Raw genomic sequence first — 19,881 nt, 5'->3', positions numbered from 1 at the left:
CCTGATGCCTAATCACTTTACCCTGTCATCATGTACATATCTACTTCAAATATCTCATACCTCTGCACATTGATCTGGTACTGGTACTTCCTGGATACAATCCATCATTGATCTGGTACTTCCTGGATACAACTCCATCATTGATCTGGTACTGGTACTTCCTAGATATAGCTCCATCATTGATCTGGTACTGGTACTTCCTGGATACAACTCCATCAATGATCTGGTACTGGTACTTCCTGGATATAGCTCCATCATTGATCTGGTACTGATACTTCCTAGATATAGCTCCATCATTGATCTGTATTTTATTTTATTCTTCATGTTACTGTTATTATTTTTCAACTCTGCATCATTGGGAAGGGCTTGTAAGCGTTTCACGGTAAAGTCTACACCAGTTGTATTCGATGACAAATACATTTTGATTTGTGTATATTCAGACACATTTGAAATACTTTCAAATACCTGAGCTGCGCTTGATTCAGTTTGCGTACATAATTGAACTATATGAAACCGACATCAGTGTGCTTTGAACAGTATACTGTAGCTTCCTCCACTGTCCATATACCGGCTCGAACCAGTAATCCTTTTGCTCGCAAACTCACTTGACCGCTCTCCTTGACAGCGTACCAACCAATTGAGATATAGAAAAATATTTAATTCGATCTCCATAGGCGACATTTCAAGTTAGCTGTGGAGTGAGCTTACGGCACCTTCTTAACTCATTTACGTATACAGCCACTGTAATTACTGTAATTACAGGGACAGTGAAGCATTTTCTCTTCTTTTGGCTCTATGCTCCAAAAGTTTGGATTTGAAATCAAACAATAACTATGAAGTTAAAGTGCAGACTGCCATTTGAGTGTATTTTTTTATCCATCTCAGGTGAACTTTTTAGAAAGTACAGCACTTGTTGTTCATAGTCCCTATATTTTAGGGGAGCAAAAGTATTGGGACAAATTCACTTGTGTATTTAAGTAGTAAAAAACTATTCGGTCCCATATTAATAGCACACAATGACTACGTCAAGCTTCTGTCTGCAAATTTGTTGAATGCGTTTTCTATTTGTTTTGGTTGTGTTTCAGTTAATTTTGTGCCCTATAGGAATGAATGGTAAAAAATGTATTGTGTCATTTTGGAGTCACTTTTATTGTAAATAAACTCCAAAATGACACAACACATTATTTACCATTCACCTCTATCGGTCACAAAATAATCTGAAACACAACCAAAGCAAACCCACCAAAAAAAGTGTAGAGTCATCATTCAAAATAACCCCAATAGATGTCTTGAGCACACTTGGATAACTTCAAATACTGTACAGTAAGGTATCAATGTGCTAACCTAGCACTTTTCCCACACTGCATTTATTCAAATGCAACATAAGCCAATAGTCACAACATATTCTATATGACATGATAATCACCTCTATGATAATGTGATTGGAGTTTCAACAATAAAAGTTATCATTTTGACTGCATATAGCAATTGAGTAAAATATGAATGACTTTATTTTTGGTAAATTATCATCATGATTTTCTCAATTTGAATCTGTATCAATAAAGATATTTCCAATTATTACATTGAAATTGATTGATTGTCTCGGTATTCATTTCAACTTTTTTCAAAACTGAAATAAAGAAGTTATTAAACCTCTCAGATGTTGATCAAGGCCCGTATCCTAAAAGCATCTCAGAATAGGAGTGCTGACCTAGGACCAGCTTACCCCTTTAGATCATAATGATCTGATTCTAGATCAGCACTCTGAGACACTTCATGAATACGGGCCCAGAGTTGATCTCTGCAGTGAAACAACTGTATTTCTGGTAATACAACAAAGTCAAGATGTAATGGAGTGTAAACACACAAACACTAGTTGCACTACATTAGTATTGTTAGCATTAGCGTTTATGGGAGTCCAATATATAATCCCAACTTGTTGACGATAAAACACAGGATCAAAAACCTAAGTGACCCTTTTCCTCTTGCCACTTGTGTAAATCTGAAGGGATTGAAAATATGAAAGCAATATGTTGAAACTCCCACCCAGCCAATCATTCAGCAAGGTGGAAGTACAGCACGTTTTTACCTATCAGATCCTTTCATATCTACATGAAGTGCCCTGGCCCTAGAGGTTGTGGCCAGGGGTCAATTTGGGATTGGGCATTACATTAGTTTGATGGGGGAGTTCCAGTTGTTCCGTTCAGGACTAGACGAGGATGGGAGTCAGGACCAGATTCCTGAGCGTTCCCGTTTGCGTCGTACAATGGCGGCCACATCCTGTTTGAGAGAGGAGACGCTCTGCTCCAGCAGCTCTGAGAAATCACGCAGCAGACCAGCCTGCTCATCCACAAACAGCCTGAGACCCAAGATATCTGACTCCTCCTGGAACACACACGCACACGCACACATACAGTATATGCAGAAACACACACAAACACACTGATCTTAGATCAGTCAGTCAATAAGTAGGTAAGTAGATTGATTAATTGACTGATTGATACATACACTGGGCCTGTGCCTGCGTAGACGCTGCAGTTGAACCCTGACAGAGGTCATGCTGTGGTAGAAGACCTTCAGGGCGCGGGCAAACTCTGCATCACAGCTGGGCCGCAGACTGCTGCCCCGCCTCTCTGACCGACCACGACCCCACTCTGCTCCTACACAGAGGAGGGGAGAGAGTGAGTGAGAGAGCGAGCGAGCGAGCGAGAGAACTTAACAGTTCAGTTGTTCAGTGTATGTCTGACCGGTCCTAGATGTATTGAGCTGATCCCTCAGTGTGTTGTTCTCGGTCTTCAGTGCAGCGTTAGTGTTCCTCAGCTCCTCTACATCCTGCTGTAGAGCCCTCAGAGAGCAGCTCAGCTCTGAGCCAGGGTCCACTGTCTGCAACACACACACACACACACACACACACACACACACACACACACACACACACACACACACACACACACACACCACACACACACACACACATATATATACTATTTAACCCTTTGAGGTCTCATGTAAATCTATAAGCCTGTCCTACAAATATGACAAATTGTAAATCTCTGAGTCTTGTACAGATGTCTGATGTAGACTCACAGTAGCCGTCTCAGTTGCGCCAGCCTGGTCGATGATGAAGCATCCCTCTGGAGTCATCCTCACTCCCTCCAGAGACGACACCAAGTCTCTACATCCCTCTGGACAGGGAAGTATCAAGCATTACCCAGGTGTACATGTATGTGTGGCAGATGGGATCTGTGAAACTCACTCCTCAGCCTGAAGTGTCTCCACTTGCGCAGCGGCATAGCTAGCTTTTCATGGGCGTGACTGGGTAAGATGCTTCAGGATGGCAGTAAAGTGTGATTGTGGGGCAGAGGTCCTGCGTTCAATCATCGGTAGGAGCCGAAACAAGAGAAAGGGGTACTCGCCAAGCAAGCAGCATGACGTCCTTTACACATGCATACAGTATGAATACAGTACGAGTTCCAAGTCGGCAAGTCCCAGGTTTACCCTTACTATCCTGGGCCAAGGTTTTTAGGCGAGCCCCAGGCTTACCCTTACTGGGCCCAGGTTTGTAAGCGAGTCCCAGGTTTACAGTTCATTTCCTGGGCTCAGGTTTGTAGGCAAGTCCCAGGCTTACTTACCTTGTAGGCCCCAGAGCTCCAGCACCAGGGCGCTGGTCTGCAGGTGATCTAGCAGGCCTTGGGAGGTGTGCAGAGAGGTGAAGTGGACCCGCTGGTCCAGCAGGGGGTTGACATTGTGCCAAACGGCCGGAGTGTAGAGGGGCTGGGCACTGTCGAACATCCTGAACCTGGCAAGGGAAAGATGACGACAGTTATTTAACCTTCATTTCTCTAGGCAAGTCAATTAAGAACAAATACTTATTAATACTAAAGAACAAATACCACCCCAAACCTCTAGCCCACACCTCTAGCCCACTCACCCTATCTGAACGCCCCTGTTCCTGGCCTGTTGGACCCAGCGCAGGCCACAGCACTGATCCAGGACCAGCTGGAAGTCCAGCCGTCTCCCCAGTAGCTCAGAGGGGTCGATCAGGATGTCATCCTCCCCCAGAGTCCTGGACACAGGAGGCCCAGGGGTCGTATGTATCAAACCTCTCAGAGTGCTGTTTTAGGATCAGTTTTGCCTTTTAGATCACAATGAATAACATTACATTGACAGGGACCTGATCCTGGATCAGCACTCTGAAATGCTTGATACATACGGCCACTGGCTACATAAAGTATCTAACACCCCTGATTCAACTAGCCAACCATTCATGTTCTTCTTCATGTTACTCTAGACGGTAATTATTTAAATCGGGGTTGTGTTCATTAGGGCACAACATAGCAAAAGAAAAATGAAGATCTGAGTTCTAATTGAACAAGTTCAGGTTCAAAATGTTTTCTCTGTCCGTACTGAACACAACCCGGTAAAGTGTCTGCCTCCCATTCTTCTGTAATGTTACCCACAGTCCTGTGGGGCTGCATGGTAGAAGCTGGGCCTGCAGTATGGCCTCCTCAGTGCCCTCTGACCCCAATACCTGTAAACACAGAGAGGGATGAGATTGAAACAAACAAACAAACAAACAAACAAACAAACAAACACACACACACACACACACACACACACACACACACACACACACACACACACACACACACACACACACACACACACACACACACACACACACACACACACACACACACACACACACACACACACACACACACACACACACACACACACACACACACACACACACACACACACACAACCTCCAGCTGTTCCTCCAGTGCGATACGGAAGGCCAGAGACTGCAGCCAGAGGTGGGCGCTGCCCAAGAGCAGAGGCTCTAGCGGATCCCAAAAAGGGTCTCTGTCTCTGGGCATGGGCGCCCTGGCCGCCCCCTCTCCCTTCCGCTCCGTATGGTACTGCTGATACAACTCCTCCATCAGGAACTTGCGGTTCACAAACTTGGCCTTGGACCAGAGCCACACCTGTGGGGAGAGGACAACACACTCACCTGCGTTACACACACACACCTGACACTTAACTCAGCTCTATGCAGCAACACGGATCCTACATACACTATATATTGCCTTGCAAAAGTATTCATCCAAATTGGCGTTTTTCCTATTTTGTTGCATTACAACCTGTAATTTAAATGGATTTTTATTTGTATTTCATGTAATGGACATACACAAAATAGTCCAAAGTGCTAAGGTGAAATGAAAAATAATAATAACTTGTTTCAAAAAATTCAAAAAAATACAAAAACGGAAAAGTGGTGCGTGCATATGTATTCATCCCCTTTGCGATGAAGCCTCTAAATAAGATCTGGTGCAACCAATTACCTTCAGAAGTCACATAATTTGTTAAATAAAGTCCACCTGTGTGCAATCTAAGTGTCACATGATCTGCCACATGATCTCAGCATATATATACACACCTGTTCTGAAAGGCCCCAGAGTCTGCAACACCACTAAGCAAGGGGCACCACCAAGCAAGCGGCACCATGAAGATCAAGGAGCTCTCCAAACAGGTCAAGGACAAAGTTGTGGAGAAGTACAAATCAGGGTTGGGTTATAAAAAAATATCTGAAACTTTGAACAGCCCACGGAGCTCCATTAAATCCATTATAAAAGATGGAAAGAATATGGCACCACAACAAACCTGCCAAGAGAGGGCTGCCCACCAAAACTCACAAAGGGACCAAAGATAACCCTGAAGGAGCTGCAAAGCTCTACAGCGGAGATTGGAGTATCTGTCCATAGGACCACTTTAAGCCGTACACTCCACAGAGCTGGGCTTTATGGAAGAGTGGCCAGAAAAAAGTCATTGCTTAAAGAAAAAAATAAGCAAACACGTTTGGTGTTCGCCAAAAGGAATGTGAGAGACTCCCCAAATATATGGAAGAAAGTACTCTGGTCAGATGAGACTAAAATTGAGCTTTTTGGCAATCAAGGAAAATGCTATGTCTGGCGCAAACCCAACACCTCTCATCACCCGAGGAACACCATCCCCACAGTGTAGCATGGTGGTGGCAGCATCATGCTGTGGGGATGTTTTTCATCGGCAGGGACTGGGAACCTGGTCAGAATTGAAGAAATGATGGATGGCGCTAAATACAGGAAAATTCCTGTATTTAGCCTATCCAACTTGAAGGAACTGGAGCAGTTTTGCCTTGTTTTGCAAAAATCCCAGTGGCTAGATGTGCCAAGCTTATATATACATACCCCAAGAGACTTGCAGCTGTAATTGCTGCAAAAGGTTGCTCTACAAAGTATTGACTTTGGGGGGGTGAATAGTTATGCACGCTCAAGATTTCAGTTTTTTGTCTTATTTCTTGTTTGTTTCACAAGAAAAAATATTTTGCATCTTCAAAGTGCTAGGCCTTTTTGTGTAAATCAAATGATACAAACCCCCCCAAAATCTATTTTAATTCCAGGTTGTAAGGCAACAAAATAGGAAAAATCCCAAAGGGGGTGAATACTTTCGCAAGCCACTGTATATACAAATTATAATCAAATATGGCTTTGGAATAAAACCACAAGTGGACCTTGCAGTAACTTAGGGGTTGATAGTGTTCACAGCTAAATGAGTCAAGTTATGTTCCATGTAGAGATATTAGAGTCATCTAGTATGACAATATTCAGGAGGCGTGATTGACAGCTTGGTCTCCCCACCTGCTTGTTTTCCAGTGATGTCACTCTGACAGCGATCTCCTTCTCCAAGTCATGACCTTTAGAGTCTGATAACGCCAGGTTCTTAATCTCCAGTTTAAACTCCACCCCCTGGACACAATTAGATGACATCATTCATGTAATGGTTTCGCGTTACCCAGATTACATCCAGTAGTCAATGCAAACTGATATCCAGGGAAATAACACTATATAATCTTAGTAATTTAGTCAGAAATACCATTAAATTACATCTTTTTCTCACAAACACAAGTAAAGGGACCTTGGTTTTAGGGATGTTGCGAATGATGGGGGACGTTGTGATCTAATGATGCAAATCTCTACCTTATGATCTAATGATGCAAATCTCTACCTTATGATCTAATGATGCAAATCTCTACCTTATCATCTAATGATGCAAATCTCTACCTTATGATCTAATGATGCAAATCTCTACCTTATGATCTAATGACGCAAATCTCTACCTTATCATCTAATGATGCAAATCTCTACCTTATCATCTAATGATGCAAATCTCTACCTTATGATCTAATGATGCAAATCTCTACCTTATGATCTAATGACGCAAATCTCTACCTTATCATCTAATGATGCAAATCTCTACCTTATGATCTAATGATGCAAATCTCTACCTTATCATCTAATGATGCAAATCTCAGGATGAAAATGTTTCCGCATTAACATGTAAACCATGCATGATGGGGAATTATAAAACAGAATGTCAAACCCATCAGGATTAAAGTGATACTTCAGGATTTGGTCAATCTACTTCCCCAGAGTCAGATGAACTCATGGGTACCATTTATAAGTCTCTGCGTCCAGTATGAAGGAAGTTAGAGGTAGTTTCACGAGCAAATACTAAGTAACGCTAGTAAGCAATTAGCGACTTCCTTCATACTGCACGCAGAAACATACAAATGGTATCTATGAGCTCATCTGGCTCTGGGGAAGTAGATAAAGGGCTACGCCGACAAAATCCTGAAGTATTCCTTTAAAGGTATAATCTTGTGTTTGTCTGTCACCTTGTGTAGCTCCTGGCTCATCTGGTTGGCCTCAGCCACCATGGGCATCAGTTTGATGTAGTCATAGAAAACAGCCAGGAGACTAGGGTCAGTCTGACTGGGGACTGCACTGGAGTCACCTACAGGGGGAGACCGAGAGAGAGGAGATACACACGTCAACCATTTCTCTGTGTGAGACACTAATACCTAGGTCATCTCTCTCTTTCTGTCTCGCACACAGTAGCTCTCTCTCTCTAGGAGACTGATACTTCTCCCCGTTTCTCTCTGCCACTCTCTTACACACACTTTTGCTCTCCAAAACGGATTCTTCTACCCTTTCTCTCTCTTTTTACCTCTGTCACCTGCATGCACACCCACACCCACACACACTCCCTTCCATCTCTCTCTTTCTCTTTCTCTCACTCTGTCTCTCTCATTCACTCTCTCTCTCTCCCTCCCTCCCTCCGTCTCTCTCTCTTTCCTACCCTGTGTCTGCTCCTCACACAGTGAGTGGAGGTTGATGCCCTCAGCGGCTGCCAGTTCAGACTGGAAGTAGTCGTAGTCATAGCGACTCCAGTCATCCCCGCCCCTCTCAGATGGGTAGCCAATGAACAGGTAGGTGCTATTAGAACCCAGGATGAGTCGGTCCTAGAGGCGAGGGGGCAGAGGACGGGTTGATATGAGGGTAGGAATCAAGGACTTAACCCATTGTCCACTTCCGAGGGCATAGTGCATAGGATAGGGGCAGTGGTGGTCGTCACAATCTGGTCATGCTAGAGAAGATGGGAGACTAACTATAATGATTATTACTAGCCATACAGTGCATTCGAAAAGTATTCAGACCCCTTCACTTTTTCCACATTTTGTTACGTTACAGCCTTATTCTAAAATGTATTAAATACCTTTTTTACACACAACACCCCATAATGACAGAGCGAAAACTGTTTTGCAATAGTTTTTTCTAATTCATTAAAAATAAATGTAAAAAAAACATCTTCACATAAGTATTCAGACCCTTTGCTATGAGACTCGAAATTGAGCTCAGGTGCATCCTGTTTCCATTGATCATCCATAAGATGTTTCTACAACTTGATTGGAGTCCACCTGTGGTAAATTCAATTGATTGGACATGATTTGGAAAGGCACACAGCTGTCTATATAAGGTGCCACAGTTGACAGTTAATGTCAGAGCAAAAACCAAGCCATGAGGTCGAAGGAATTGTCCGTAGAGCTCCGAGACAGGATTGTGTCAAGGTACAGATCTGGGGAAGGGTACCAAAAAATGTCTGCAGCATTGAAGGTCCCCAAGAACTCAGTGGCCTCCATCATTCTTAAATGGAAGAAGTTTGGAACTACCAAGACCCTTCCTAGAGCTGAGCAAGCAAGACAGAGAAGGGCCTTGGTCAGAGTATTCGACAAAGTATTCGACGGTCCCTCTGACAAAGCTCTAGAGTTCCTCTGTGGAGATGGGAGAACCTTCCAGACGGACAACCATCTCTGCAGCACTCCACCAATCAGGCCTTTATGGTAGAGTGGCCAGATGGAAACCATTCCTTAGTAAAAGGCACATCAAAGCCCGCTTGGAGTTTGCCAAAAGGGACCTAAAGGACTCAGACCATGAGAAACAATATTCTCTGGTCTGATGAAACCATTATTGAACTCTTTGGCCTGAATGCCAAGCGTTACGTCTGGAGGAAACCTGCCACCATCCCTACGGTGAAGCATGGTGGTGGCAGCATCATGCTGTGGGATGTTATTCAGCAGCAGGGACTGGGTGACTAGTCAGGATCGAGGGAAAGATGAACGGAGCAAAGTACTGATAGATCATTGATGAAAACCTGCTCCAAAGCGCTCAGGACCTCAGACTGGGGCGAAGGTTCACCTTCCAACAGGACAACGACCCTAAGCACACAGCCAAGACAACACAGGAGTGGCCTCAGGACAAGTCTCTGAATGTCCTTGAGTGGCCCAGCCAGAGCCTGAACATCTCTGGAGCGACCTGAAAATATCTGTGCAGCGACGCTCCCCACCCAACCTGACAGAGGTTGAGAGGATCTGCAGAGAAGAATGGGAGAAACTCTCCAAATACAGGTGTGCCAAGCTTGTAGCGTCATACCCAAGAAGACTCGAGGCTGTAATCACTGCCAAAGGTGCTTCAACAAAGTACTGAGTAAAGGGTCTGAAGACTTATGTAAATGTGATATTTACATTTTTGCTTTGTTATTATGTGGTATTGTGTGTAGATTGATGAGGTGGAAAAAAAAACAATTGAATCCATTTTAGAATAAGGCTGTAACTTAACAAATTGTGGAAAAGGTCAAGGGGTCTGAATACTTTCCGAATCCACTGTAAATGTTATTTTATCCCCTAACCTTTACCCTTACCTCTTAAGCCCATATGAAAAACTCATGCTCATGTTCTTGCTCATCAGTTTTGACCATGTTGCGACTAATGTCTGAACTACGCTGAGTATATGTCCTATAGTTCCACAGAGGGGCCTGTTTCAAAATGGCAGAAATAATTTGTTTCCATGGAGACGAACCAGGTGCTGCAGCTCGGTTTTCTGGGAGATGGGTGTTCCGTTGACAATGACATTTGACCCCGCCAGTGGGGTCAGGTACACCCTACGCTGGACGTTAATGAACACAGCGTGACGCTCCTGGATCCTGAAGAGGTAAAAAGGGTTTATTGGTGACCTTTATTTTCTTTTTTCGTAACTATTTATAAAATGTATGTACCATTCCCAGACTGTCCCTTTTATTGATGTCATAAATGAACCAAACAAAGCAGCACCTGTCTGAAACGCAGTCCGCATTTATTCAGGTTTTGTGCTTGATTAAAAAAAAGTGTGATGAATTCAAAGCCAATTTGCACGTTTTCCAAATCTTTTTTTGTGTGTGTCATACTCACCCTAGGCCCCTGATTGAGATGGACCTGGGTGAAGAGTCAGAGAGCCCTATATCCCACTCACCTATAAAACACACACACACACACACACACTATTCCCAAAGTCTTGATTGAGTGTGTGTATGTTCATTCGATCGTAAAGCTGTAGTCTGGGGCAGTTGAGAGACTCACCCTCCTGTATGAAGAGCTTGACCACCCCTGACAGCTGAGTATCCTCGTTGATGTTCAGGATGTACGGATGCATCTGCATCATCCTGCGCTCCTGAGAAAGAGAGAGAGACATGGAGAGAGAGGGGGGAGGGGGAGTGAGGAAGGGGCGTGTGTGTGTGTGCGTGTGCATGTGTACCTGTGTGATAGTAGTGTACTGCTGCTCCCAGTCCTTCAAGGCCTCCTGTAGATGTTGTTCCCAGAGCGTCTGGATGGCTCTGATCTGCAGCTCGTTATGGGTCAACAGTCGACGCAGCTCCTCTGGACACAACAACAACATAAATACAGCTACATATTAGTATACTAACATTCTAACTAACATGTTGCCCACTTTCTCTTCTCCCTGCCTTTACTCCTCCTGCTATCGCTCCAAGCTCCAAGTCCCAACTACGCTGTCCTCGACATCCCTCCCCCCTATCTCCATCTCCAGCCTACTGGTTTCCTCATCTGCCCGCCCTCCCTCCTTCCATCTCCTACTGGTTTCGTCCTCTGCCCTGCGTCCCTCCTGTCCCAGGCGGCTGAGTCTCTGCAGGAGCCTGGCGTTCTCAGCCTTCAGCTCCTTCACCAGGCGCTCCGTGGGACTCTCGTTCACCACCGCACGGTTCTGGATACGCTTTGCCCTAAGGGGGGAGGGGGGGGGGTCATCTGTGAACTGTACTGTATATGTGAAATACTAAGAGTTTTCTAACAAAGAAGGAATGCTGGGCCTACTGTACCTTTCAGCATATCGCAGGGTTGAGATAGACTCTTCATAGCAGATGTCAGCCGGACTCAGAGCTGCAATCTGAGCATTCTGGTATTTAGTTATGACATACGGTAAGAGAGCTCAAGACCGACTCACTTTTTGTGAGTTTACCCAACCATAATATTAACACATTTCACCCCCCCCCCCCCCCCCCCCCAAAAAGCTAATCATATAATATGAATCATATCTTTAGATGTTAATAGAGGTGCACACTACACTCTTAGAAAAAAGGGTTCCAAAAGGGTTATACAGCTGTCCCCATAGGAGAACCATTTTGGTTCCAGGTAGAACCTTTTTGGGTTCCATTAAGAACCCTCTGTGGAAAGGGTTTTTACCTGGAACCAAAAGGGTTCTCCAACGGGTTCTCCTATGGGGACAGCTGAAGAACCTGTTTAGGTTCTAGATAGAAAAAAAAGATTCTAAGGGTGTAGACAAAGGGTTACCATGACAGTACGGCTGTTCCCCCCCAGGGCAGACTGCAGAAGCTTGGTGAGGACAGAGTCTCTATATGGGATATGGACTACTTTCTTCCCTACCGCTACATCAGCAAGGGCACTGCAGGGAGAGGAGGAGGAGGGGGAAGGAGAGGAGATGAGAGAAGTAGGAATACAAAAAGCAGTGCTGGAAACAAATATGAATATAGAAAGAGTTTTTGGTGACATGTTGGCGTGGAGGGCAGATCTCTCCCTGACCTGATGACGTTGCCCAGGGTGGTGAGGCTGAGGTTTATGGCTGTGCCCTCTTTGAGCCGGTCGGCCTCGGAGCCTGACACCCGCTGTCTCTCGCTGCCCGCCAGGTCCACCAGGTTGATGTTAGACTGCTTGGTGATGCTCTCCTCAGAGAAGATCTGCAGAGGGACAGGAGAGTGTCAGAGATACAATAAGAACACCAAGGGTCATATCTGACACCCAAATCAACCCCCCGGCACCTGTGTACATCTGTGAAGCACAGGAGGTTGGTGGCACCTTAATTGGGGAGGACGAGCTCGTGGTAATGGCTGGAGTGGAATGAGTGGACTGATGCTTTTCCATTCGCTCCGTTACGGACATTATTATGAGCCGTCCTCCCCTCAGCAGCCTCCACTGATATGAAAGGATTGGACAGATGTATCCAACAAGTAAAAAGTACCTTCTGACTTATCCAATGGCAAGGTCAAGCTTTTTCCATACTTATCTAATCCTTTCAGAGCAGAAGTGTTTAGGGATTAGGGGCTAGGGGTTGACTGGGCAATGTGACTTACCTGTTTGAGCTGGAGGATGATGAGCATGTGTGAGCGGCTGCTGTTGGCGTTCATGTGTGTGGTGGCCGTGGTGCGCATCCTCGTCCCCTGCTCCATCAGCTGCTCCACCTACAATATATATATATCAATAAATCAACTAGATTAAAAATAATAATAATAATAATAATATTGATACATGTACAGTGAGCTCCAAAAGTATTGGGACAGTGACATTGAAATCATACAATGACTATGAGGTTAAAGCTTTAATTTGAGGGTATTTTCGTCCGTTTCGGGTGAACCGTTTAGAAATTACAGCACTTTTTGTACATAGTCCCCCATTTTAAAGGAACAAAAGTTTTGGGACAAATTCACATATATGTGTATTAAAGTAGTAAAAAGTGAAGTATTTGGTCCCATATTCATAGCACGCAATGACTACATCAAGCTTTTGACCCCACAAATTTGCTGGATGCATTTGCTGTTTGTTTTGGTGAGTTTCAGATCATTTTGTGCCCTATAGAAATTAATGGTAAATAATTTAGTGTGTCATTTTGGAGTCACTTTTATTGTAAATAAGAATAGAATATGTTCCTAAATATTTCTACATTAATGTGGATGCTACCATGACTACAGATAATCCTGAAATAATTGTGAATAATGATGAGTGAGAAAGTTACAGACGCACAAATATCATACCCCAAAGACATGCTAACCTCTCACCATTACAGTAACAGGGGAGGTTAGCATTATTGCGGGGATATGATATCTGTGCATCTAACTTTCTCACAAATTTTTGTAGAGACACAAGCTTGATGTAGTCTATGAATGCGTGCTATGAATACGAGACCAAATACTTAAATTTGTTCTATTTTAAAACCCATAATATATGTGATTTTCTCCCAATACATTTGGTCCCCTAAAATGGGGGGACTATGTACAAAAAGTGCTGTAATTTCTGAACGGTTCACCCAATATGGACGAAATCACCCCAAAAGTAAAGCTGACCGTCTGCACGTTGACCTCATAGTCATTGTATTGTTTCACTGTATGTAGAGATAATAATGGAATGTTGCACCTGTGGGGCACTGTCACAGGGGACCCTGCGAAGCCCCTCCACATAGAAGCCTCTCTGCTGCTCCTCTCGGACACGCAGCCCCCCCGGAGACCGAGACCCCCGCGACAACAGGTCAACCACCTGTAGGGGGAGGGGGACAAGGGCTTGGGGTCAAAACCTGGACAGATCAACTGTGAACTGTACATGTCAAATACTCAAGAGTGTTCGACAGGCATGACAGAGAAAAGCCCAGACTTACCTGTTCATTGTAGATTTCCAACATGCTGAAAAAGACCTTGGGGAACAGAGGAAAATGATAAAAATCTAAAATTATTTCTGGCTGTGATATTAGTTTTTGTCTTCTTGTTTTGTTTGTGTAATTGTTCTGTGTTGTGGTTGTCTTTTGGTACAGTTTGTCTATCTGTGAGCTGTGAATTTTTAATGATTATTTCTTATTTGTTTAATAGATTAAAAAAAGTCATATTTCAGACCTACACACCTGGCACTGTCGGCTGTCCTGGTTGGCCCTGATGGCCTGAAACAGTTTGTCACAGAGGGTGGGCACCAGGCCCTTGTTGGGTCCGTACCCGACCATGGAGTAGCTCTTCCCTGAGCCAGTCTGCCCGTAGGCTAGCAGGGTGGCGTTATAACCTTGAAGGGCATTCTCCAGGATCCCCTCCCCCAGGTCCTGGAACACACTACCCTGAGGGGACAGACAGTGTTACCGCCCTGAGGGAGAAAATACAGTTACTGCCCTGAGGGAGAATAGACAGAGTTACTGCCCTGAGGGAGAATATACAGAGTTACTGCCCTGAGGGAGAATATACAGAGTTACTGCCCTGAGGGAGAATAGACAGAGTTACTGCCCTGAGGGAGAATAGACAGAGTTACCGCCCTGAGGGAGAATATACAGAGTTACTGCCCTGAGGGAGAATATACAGAGTTACTGCCCTGAGGGAGAATAGACAGAGTTACTGCCCTGAGGGAGAATATACAGAGTTACTGCCCTGAGGGAGAATATACAGAGTTACTGCCCTGAGGGAGAATATACAGAGTTACTGCCCTGAGGGAGAATAGACAGAGTTACTGCCCTGAGGGAGAATATACAGAGTTACTGCCCTGAGGGAGAATAGACAGTTACTGCCCTGAGGGAGAATAGACAGAGTTACTGTCCTGAGGGAGAATAGACAGAGTTACTGCCCTGAGGGAGAATAGACAGTTACTGCCCTGAGGGAGAATAGACAGTTACTGCCCTGAAGGAGAATAGACAGTTACTGCCCTGAGGGAGAATAGACAGTTACTGCCCTGAGGGAGAATAGACAGAGTTACTACCCTGATGGAAAATAGACAGTTACTGCCCTGAGGGAGAATAGACAGAGTTACCGCCCTGAGGGAGAATATACAGAGTTACTGCCCTGAGGGAGAATATACAGAGTTACCGCCCTGAGGGAGAATATACAGAGTTACTGCCCTGAGGGAGAATAGACAGAGTTACTGCCCTGAGGGAGAATATACAGAGTTACTGCCCTGAGGGAGAATAGACAGAGTTACTGCCCTGAGGGAGAATATACAGAGTTACTGCCCTGAGGGAGAATAGACAGAGTTACTGCCCTGAGGGAGAATAGACAGAGTTACTGCCCTGAGGGAGAATAGACAGAGTTACTGCCCTGAGGGAGAATAGACAGTTACTGCCCTGAGGGAGAATAGACAGTTACTGCCCTGAGGGAGAATAGACAGTTACTGCCCTGAGGGAGAATAGACAGTTACTGCCCTGAGGGAGAATAGACAGTTACTGCCCTGAGGGAGAATAGACAGAGTTACTGCCCTGAGGGAGAATAGACAGTTACTGCCCTGAGGGAGAATAGACAGAGTTACTGCCCTGAGGGAGAATATACAGAGTTACTGCCCTGAGGGAGAATATACAGAGTTACTACCCTGAGGGAGAATAGACAGAGTTACTGCCCTGAGGGAGAATAGACAGAGTTATTGCCCTGAGGGAGAATATACAGAGTTACTGCCCTGAGGGAGAATAGACAGAGTTACTGCCCTGAGGGAGAATAGACAGAGTTACTGCCCTGAGGGAGAATATACAGAGTTACTGCCCTGAGGGAGAATAGACAGTTACTGCCCTGAGGGAGAATAGACAGTTACTGCCCTGAGGGAGAATAGACAGTTACTGCCCTGAGGGAGAATAGACAGTTACTGCCCTGAGGGAGAATAGACAGAGTTACTGCCCTGAGGGAGAATAGACAGTTACTGCCCTGAGGGAGAATAGACAGAGTTACTGCCCTGAGGGAGAATAGACAGAGTTACTACACTGATGGAAAATAGACAGTTACCGCCCTGAGGGAGAATAGACAGTTACTGCCCTGAGGGAGAATAGACAGTTACTGCCCTGAGGGAGAATAGACAGTTACTGCCCTGAGGGAGAATAGACAGTTACTGCCCTGAGGGAGAATAGACAGTTACTGCCCTGAGGGAGAATAGACAGAGTTACTGCCCTGAGGGAGAATAGACAGTTACTGCCCTGAGGGAGAATAGACAGAGTTACTGCCCTGAGGGAGAATAGACAGAGTTAATGCCCTGAGGGAGAATAGACAGAGTTACTGCCCTGAGGGAGAATAGACAGAGTTACTGCCCTGAGGGAGAATAGACAGAGTTACTGCCCTGAGGGAGAATAGACAGAGTTACTGCCCTGAGGGTGAGACCGACAGAGTTATTGTCCTGAGGGAGAATATACAGAGTTACTGCCCTGAGGGAGAATATACAGAATTACTGCCCTGAGGGAGAATATACAGAGTTACTGCTGTCACAGTATCCACAGAAGGTGGCGCCCCTCCTCGGTCGAGCGGCGGTCGTCGTCGCCGGCCTACTAGCTGCCACCGATCCATGTTTCTGTGTCTTTTGGTTTTGTCTGTCTGTTCCGCACCTGTTTCTTGTCTGTCATTAGTGGGGGTGGTATTTAGTGTGCCTTTTCAGTTCAGGATTTCGTGCGGGATTGTTTTATGTCATTTCAGTATAGACGTTAGTGAGCACTGCTCCCTATTTTCTATTATTGACCGGGCTGCGCCCCGTGCGTCATTTGTTTTGGAAACGTGTTTCCCTCTTTGATTATTGTGTGCGCCCTGTGCCTTTCGGCTTCTTGTGTTTTCCGGATTGTTATTAAACACTACGATCTACCGGACCTCTGTCTCCTGCAATTGACTCTGCCTCTCTACTGAACCTGGTAACTCGTGACAACTGCCCTGAGGGAGAATAGACAGAGTTACTGCCCTGAGGGAGAATAGACAGAGTTACTGCCCTGAGGGAGAATAGACAGAGTTACTGCCCTGAGGGAGAATATACAGAGTTACTGCCCTGAGGGAGAATAGACAGAGTTACTGCCCTGAGGGAGAATAGACAGAGTTACTGCCCTGAGGGAGAATAGACAGAGTTACTGCCCTGAGGGAGAATAGACAGAGTTACTGCCCTGAGGGAGAATAGACAGAGTTACTGCCCTGAGGGAGAATATACAGAGTTACCGCCCTAAGGGAGAATATACAGAGTTACTGCCCTGAGGGAGAATATACAGTTACTGCCCTGAGGGAGAATAGACAGTTACTGCCCTGATGGAGAATAGACAGAGTTACTGCCCTGAGGGAGAATAGACAGTTACTGCCCTGAGGGAGAATAGACAGTTACTGCCCTGAGGGAGAATAGACAGAGTTACTGCCCTGAGGGAGAATATACAGAGTTACTGCCCTGAGGGAGAATAGACAGAGTTACTGCCCTGAGGGAGAATAGACAGTTACTGCCCTGAGGGAGAATAGACAGAGTTACTGCCCTGAGGGAGAATATACAGAGTTACTGCCCTGAGGGAGAATAGACAGAGTTACTGCCCTGAGGGAGAATATACAGAGTTACTGCCCTGAGGGAGAATAGACAGAGTTACTGCCCTGAGGGAGAATAGACAGAGTTACTGCCCTGAGGGAGAATAGACAGAGTTACTGCCCTGAGGGAGAATAGACAGAGTTACTGCCCTGAGGGAGAATAGACAGAGTTACTGCCCTGAGGGAGAATAGACAGAGTTACTGCCCTGAGGGAGAATAGACAGAGTTACTGCCCTGAGGGAGAATATACAGAGTTACTGCCCTGAGGGAGAATAGACAGAGTTACTGCCCTGAGGGAGAATAGACAGAGTTACTGCCCTGCCCTCCGCAATGTATCATCCTCCTCAGCTAAGTTCCTCTTCTCCCCCTCCTCACCTGGTCAGCATATCGTCCTCCAGGCTCCTCAGGTACGTACAGGCCAGAGCAGTCTCTGGTGAAGCCGCTGTGGGACCAGTAGGCATAGTCAAAGCAGAAGGAGCGTGGGCTCTGGCTGTTCCGAGGGTCCTGGATGGTGATGGTGCTGGAGGCCATAGAGATAATGCAGCGGCCGCCCGCGTCCCTCTCTCTCTGGGCACGGGAGGGGAGAGACGGACGGACGGACGGGGGGGGGGGGGGGGGGGACACACCAGTGCAGCAGGTATAGTATTGGTGGAGGACCACATAGTACACAAAACACAGTGCAGATTGGCATGATAGCATGACACAGTCTGATGATGGATCATGTCCTAGACAAATTTGTAGGAGAGAAATACTAAACCGAACAAACAACTAGAAACATCCCAGATCTGTCCACAACTGACCTTGTTGAAGGGTCTGACGCGTACGGCCACTTTGACACAGTCCTTCCCCGGCATCTCTGCTCCTTTAGCCCTCATGATCGTCCCTGCTTCTGTAAGGGAAAGGCTGGGTGACACCCTGCACCCACTGACAGCAGCACCAGGGCTGCAGCTCAATAGTCTAGAGCAGCTTCCTCGTCATTGTCTCCTCTCCTCCATCTGCACTGATGTTTTGGCTAAGAACCAGACAGGTGAAATAGATGTCCTGAAAGACATCGTCCATGTTGCTTTCATCAGGTCTGTATTTTCAGGTGAAGGAGAGGAGACCACTCCAGGCTATTGAGACGCAGCGCAGGCGAGTAGCTAAGTAACCTGAGTAGCCAGGTGATCACTTTCACTCTGCATCTCCCTGTATGAATTATACACAGACCCAGCGCCCTTTATAAAGGAAAGCTATGCACAACCTTTTATAAAGGCTACAGACTCACAGCCTTTTTTGAAAGGGAGACTACAGACACACACACAGAAACCTTTATAAAGGAAGATTACGAACACTCACAGTTAACTTTTGTCACCGTATGAGCCAGTACCAACACCCCCCCTGCCCCCTCATAGTAGCCGTCAGTCTTATACCGCTATGGTATAATTCTATCACACAAATCATCTCAGAAAAAGGTCCTAGGAATCCTGTTCAAACCGGTTTTAAAACTCCCAGCTCAGAGTAGGTTTAATGAAGTTAAGACATTGCCCAGACAAGATCTGAGCGAGGAGCATAAACAATTCTTAAAAGTTTATCTTGGCTGGTAATCATGACAGTTTGATGCTCATTGACGTTGTTGCAAAAGATGGGGAATAACCAATCGCGATGAGGCATCGCCAGCTGTGAACTCTATGGGTAACACGCTTCAGACAAACACGGTGAATGCGACTGTACATAAATAAAATGTAATGGTAAAAATTTGATATAATTTTCACTTGGCACGATCAATTAATTTGCCTACATTTAATTATTACCTAATATTGCATCTTTTTTTTTTTAAATTGACCAAAGTTTGGGAAACCGTGCCCTAGATGCCTTCAATTGCCCAATTTATAGGCATTGCCAATTTAGACTTTTTTTAACAACGTGATGTTATGCTCCAAATGGATAACATGAAATAACACGATGAAGGTAATTAAATAATCAAAGGAAAAACATGTTTATTGATTAGCCTAGTGGTTAGAAGTATTTAGGCATATAATTGTAAAATAGACCTCACGTGAAATCATTGTCAAAAGCGCAAGAGATACTGTTACATGTTCAGTAAGTCTAGACTATTAGTAAAAATACAAGTACTGCTGATAATACTGCCATTGTCATCAAGGCAGAGGACATGTATGCGTAGACCATGTAGCTGATGCTGTC

The 19,881-nt window shown here is 45.3% G+C and overlaps 1 protein-coding gene across 1 annotated transcript; it reads right to left on the bottom strand.

Moving 5' to 3' along the window:
• Nucleotides 1-1,204: 1,204 nt before the first annotated feature.
• Nucleotides 1,205-18,575, bottom strand: kif28 (kinesin family member 28). Its single transcript, XM_082955485.1, has 23 exons — nt 18,501-18,575; nt 18,076-18,267; nt 14,331-14,552; nt 14,091-14,126; nt 13,853-13,972; nt 12,796-12,903; nt 12,248-12,402; nt 11,999-12,110; nt 11,527-11,594; nt 11,341-11,430; nt 10,744-10,857; nt 10,239-10,392; nt 8,182-8,344; nt 7,718-7,836; nt 6,681-6,788; nt 4,770-4,991; nt 4,461-4,531; nt 3,932-4,066; nt 3,633-3,799; nt 3,088-3,185; nt 2,748-2,883; nt 2,509-2,660; nt 1,205-2,385 (listed from the first exon to the last, which is right to left on the bottom strand). Exons 1-23 carry the CDS (start codon nt 18,573-18,575, stop codon nt 2,227-2,229), a joined length of 2,976 nt encoding a protein of 991 aa, XP_082811611.1. The 3' UTR covers nt 1,205-2,226.
• Between the last annotated feature and the right edge of the window lie 1,306 nt (nt 18,576-19,881).

This window comes from Salmo salar, chromosome 09 (genome assembly GCF_965601325.2).
Source record: "Salmo salar chromosome 09, fSalSal1, whole genome shotgun sequence".
NCBI lineage: Eukaryota > Metazoa > Chordata > Actinopteri > Salmoniformes > Salmonidae > Salmo > Salmo salar.
Note: the sequence above shows the minus strand (reverse complement) of the source record. Positions and strands in the feature narration are given on the sequence as shown.

What these genes read in the sequence shown, in the direction of transcription:
- kif28 (XM_082955485.1), bottom strand. Translation starts at nt 18,575, where the DNA reads ATGAGGGCTAAAGGAGCAGAGATGCCGGGGAAGGACTGTGTCAAAGTG. An exon ending in TGAGCCAGGAGCTACACAAG is followed by an intron (nt 6,789 to 7,717) that starts GTGACAGACAAA and finishes AATTGTGTCCAG; the next exon opens with GGGGTGGAGTTTAAACTGGA. An exon ending in CACTGGAGGAACAGCTGGAG is followed by an intron (nt 4,532 to 4,769) that starts GTTGTGTGTGTG and finishes CTGTGTTTACAG; the next exon opens with GTATTGGGGTCAGAGGGCAC.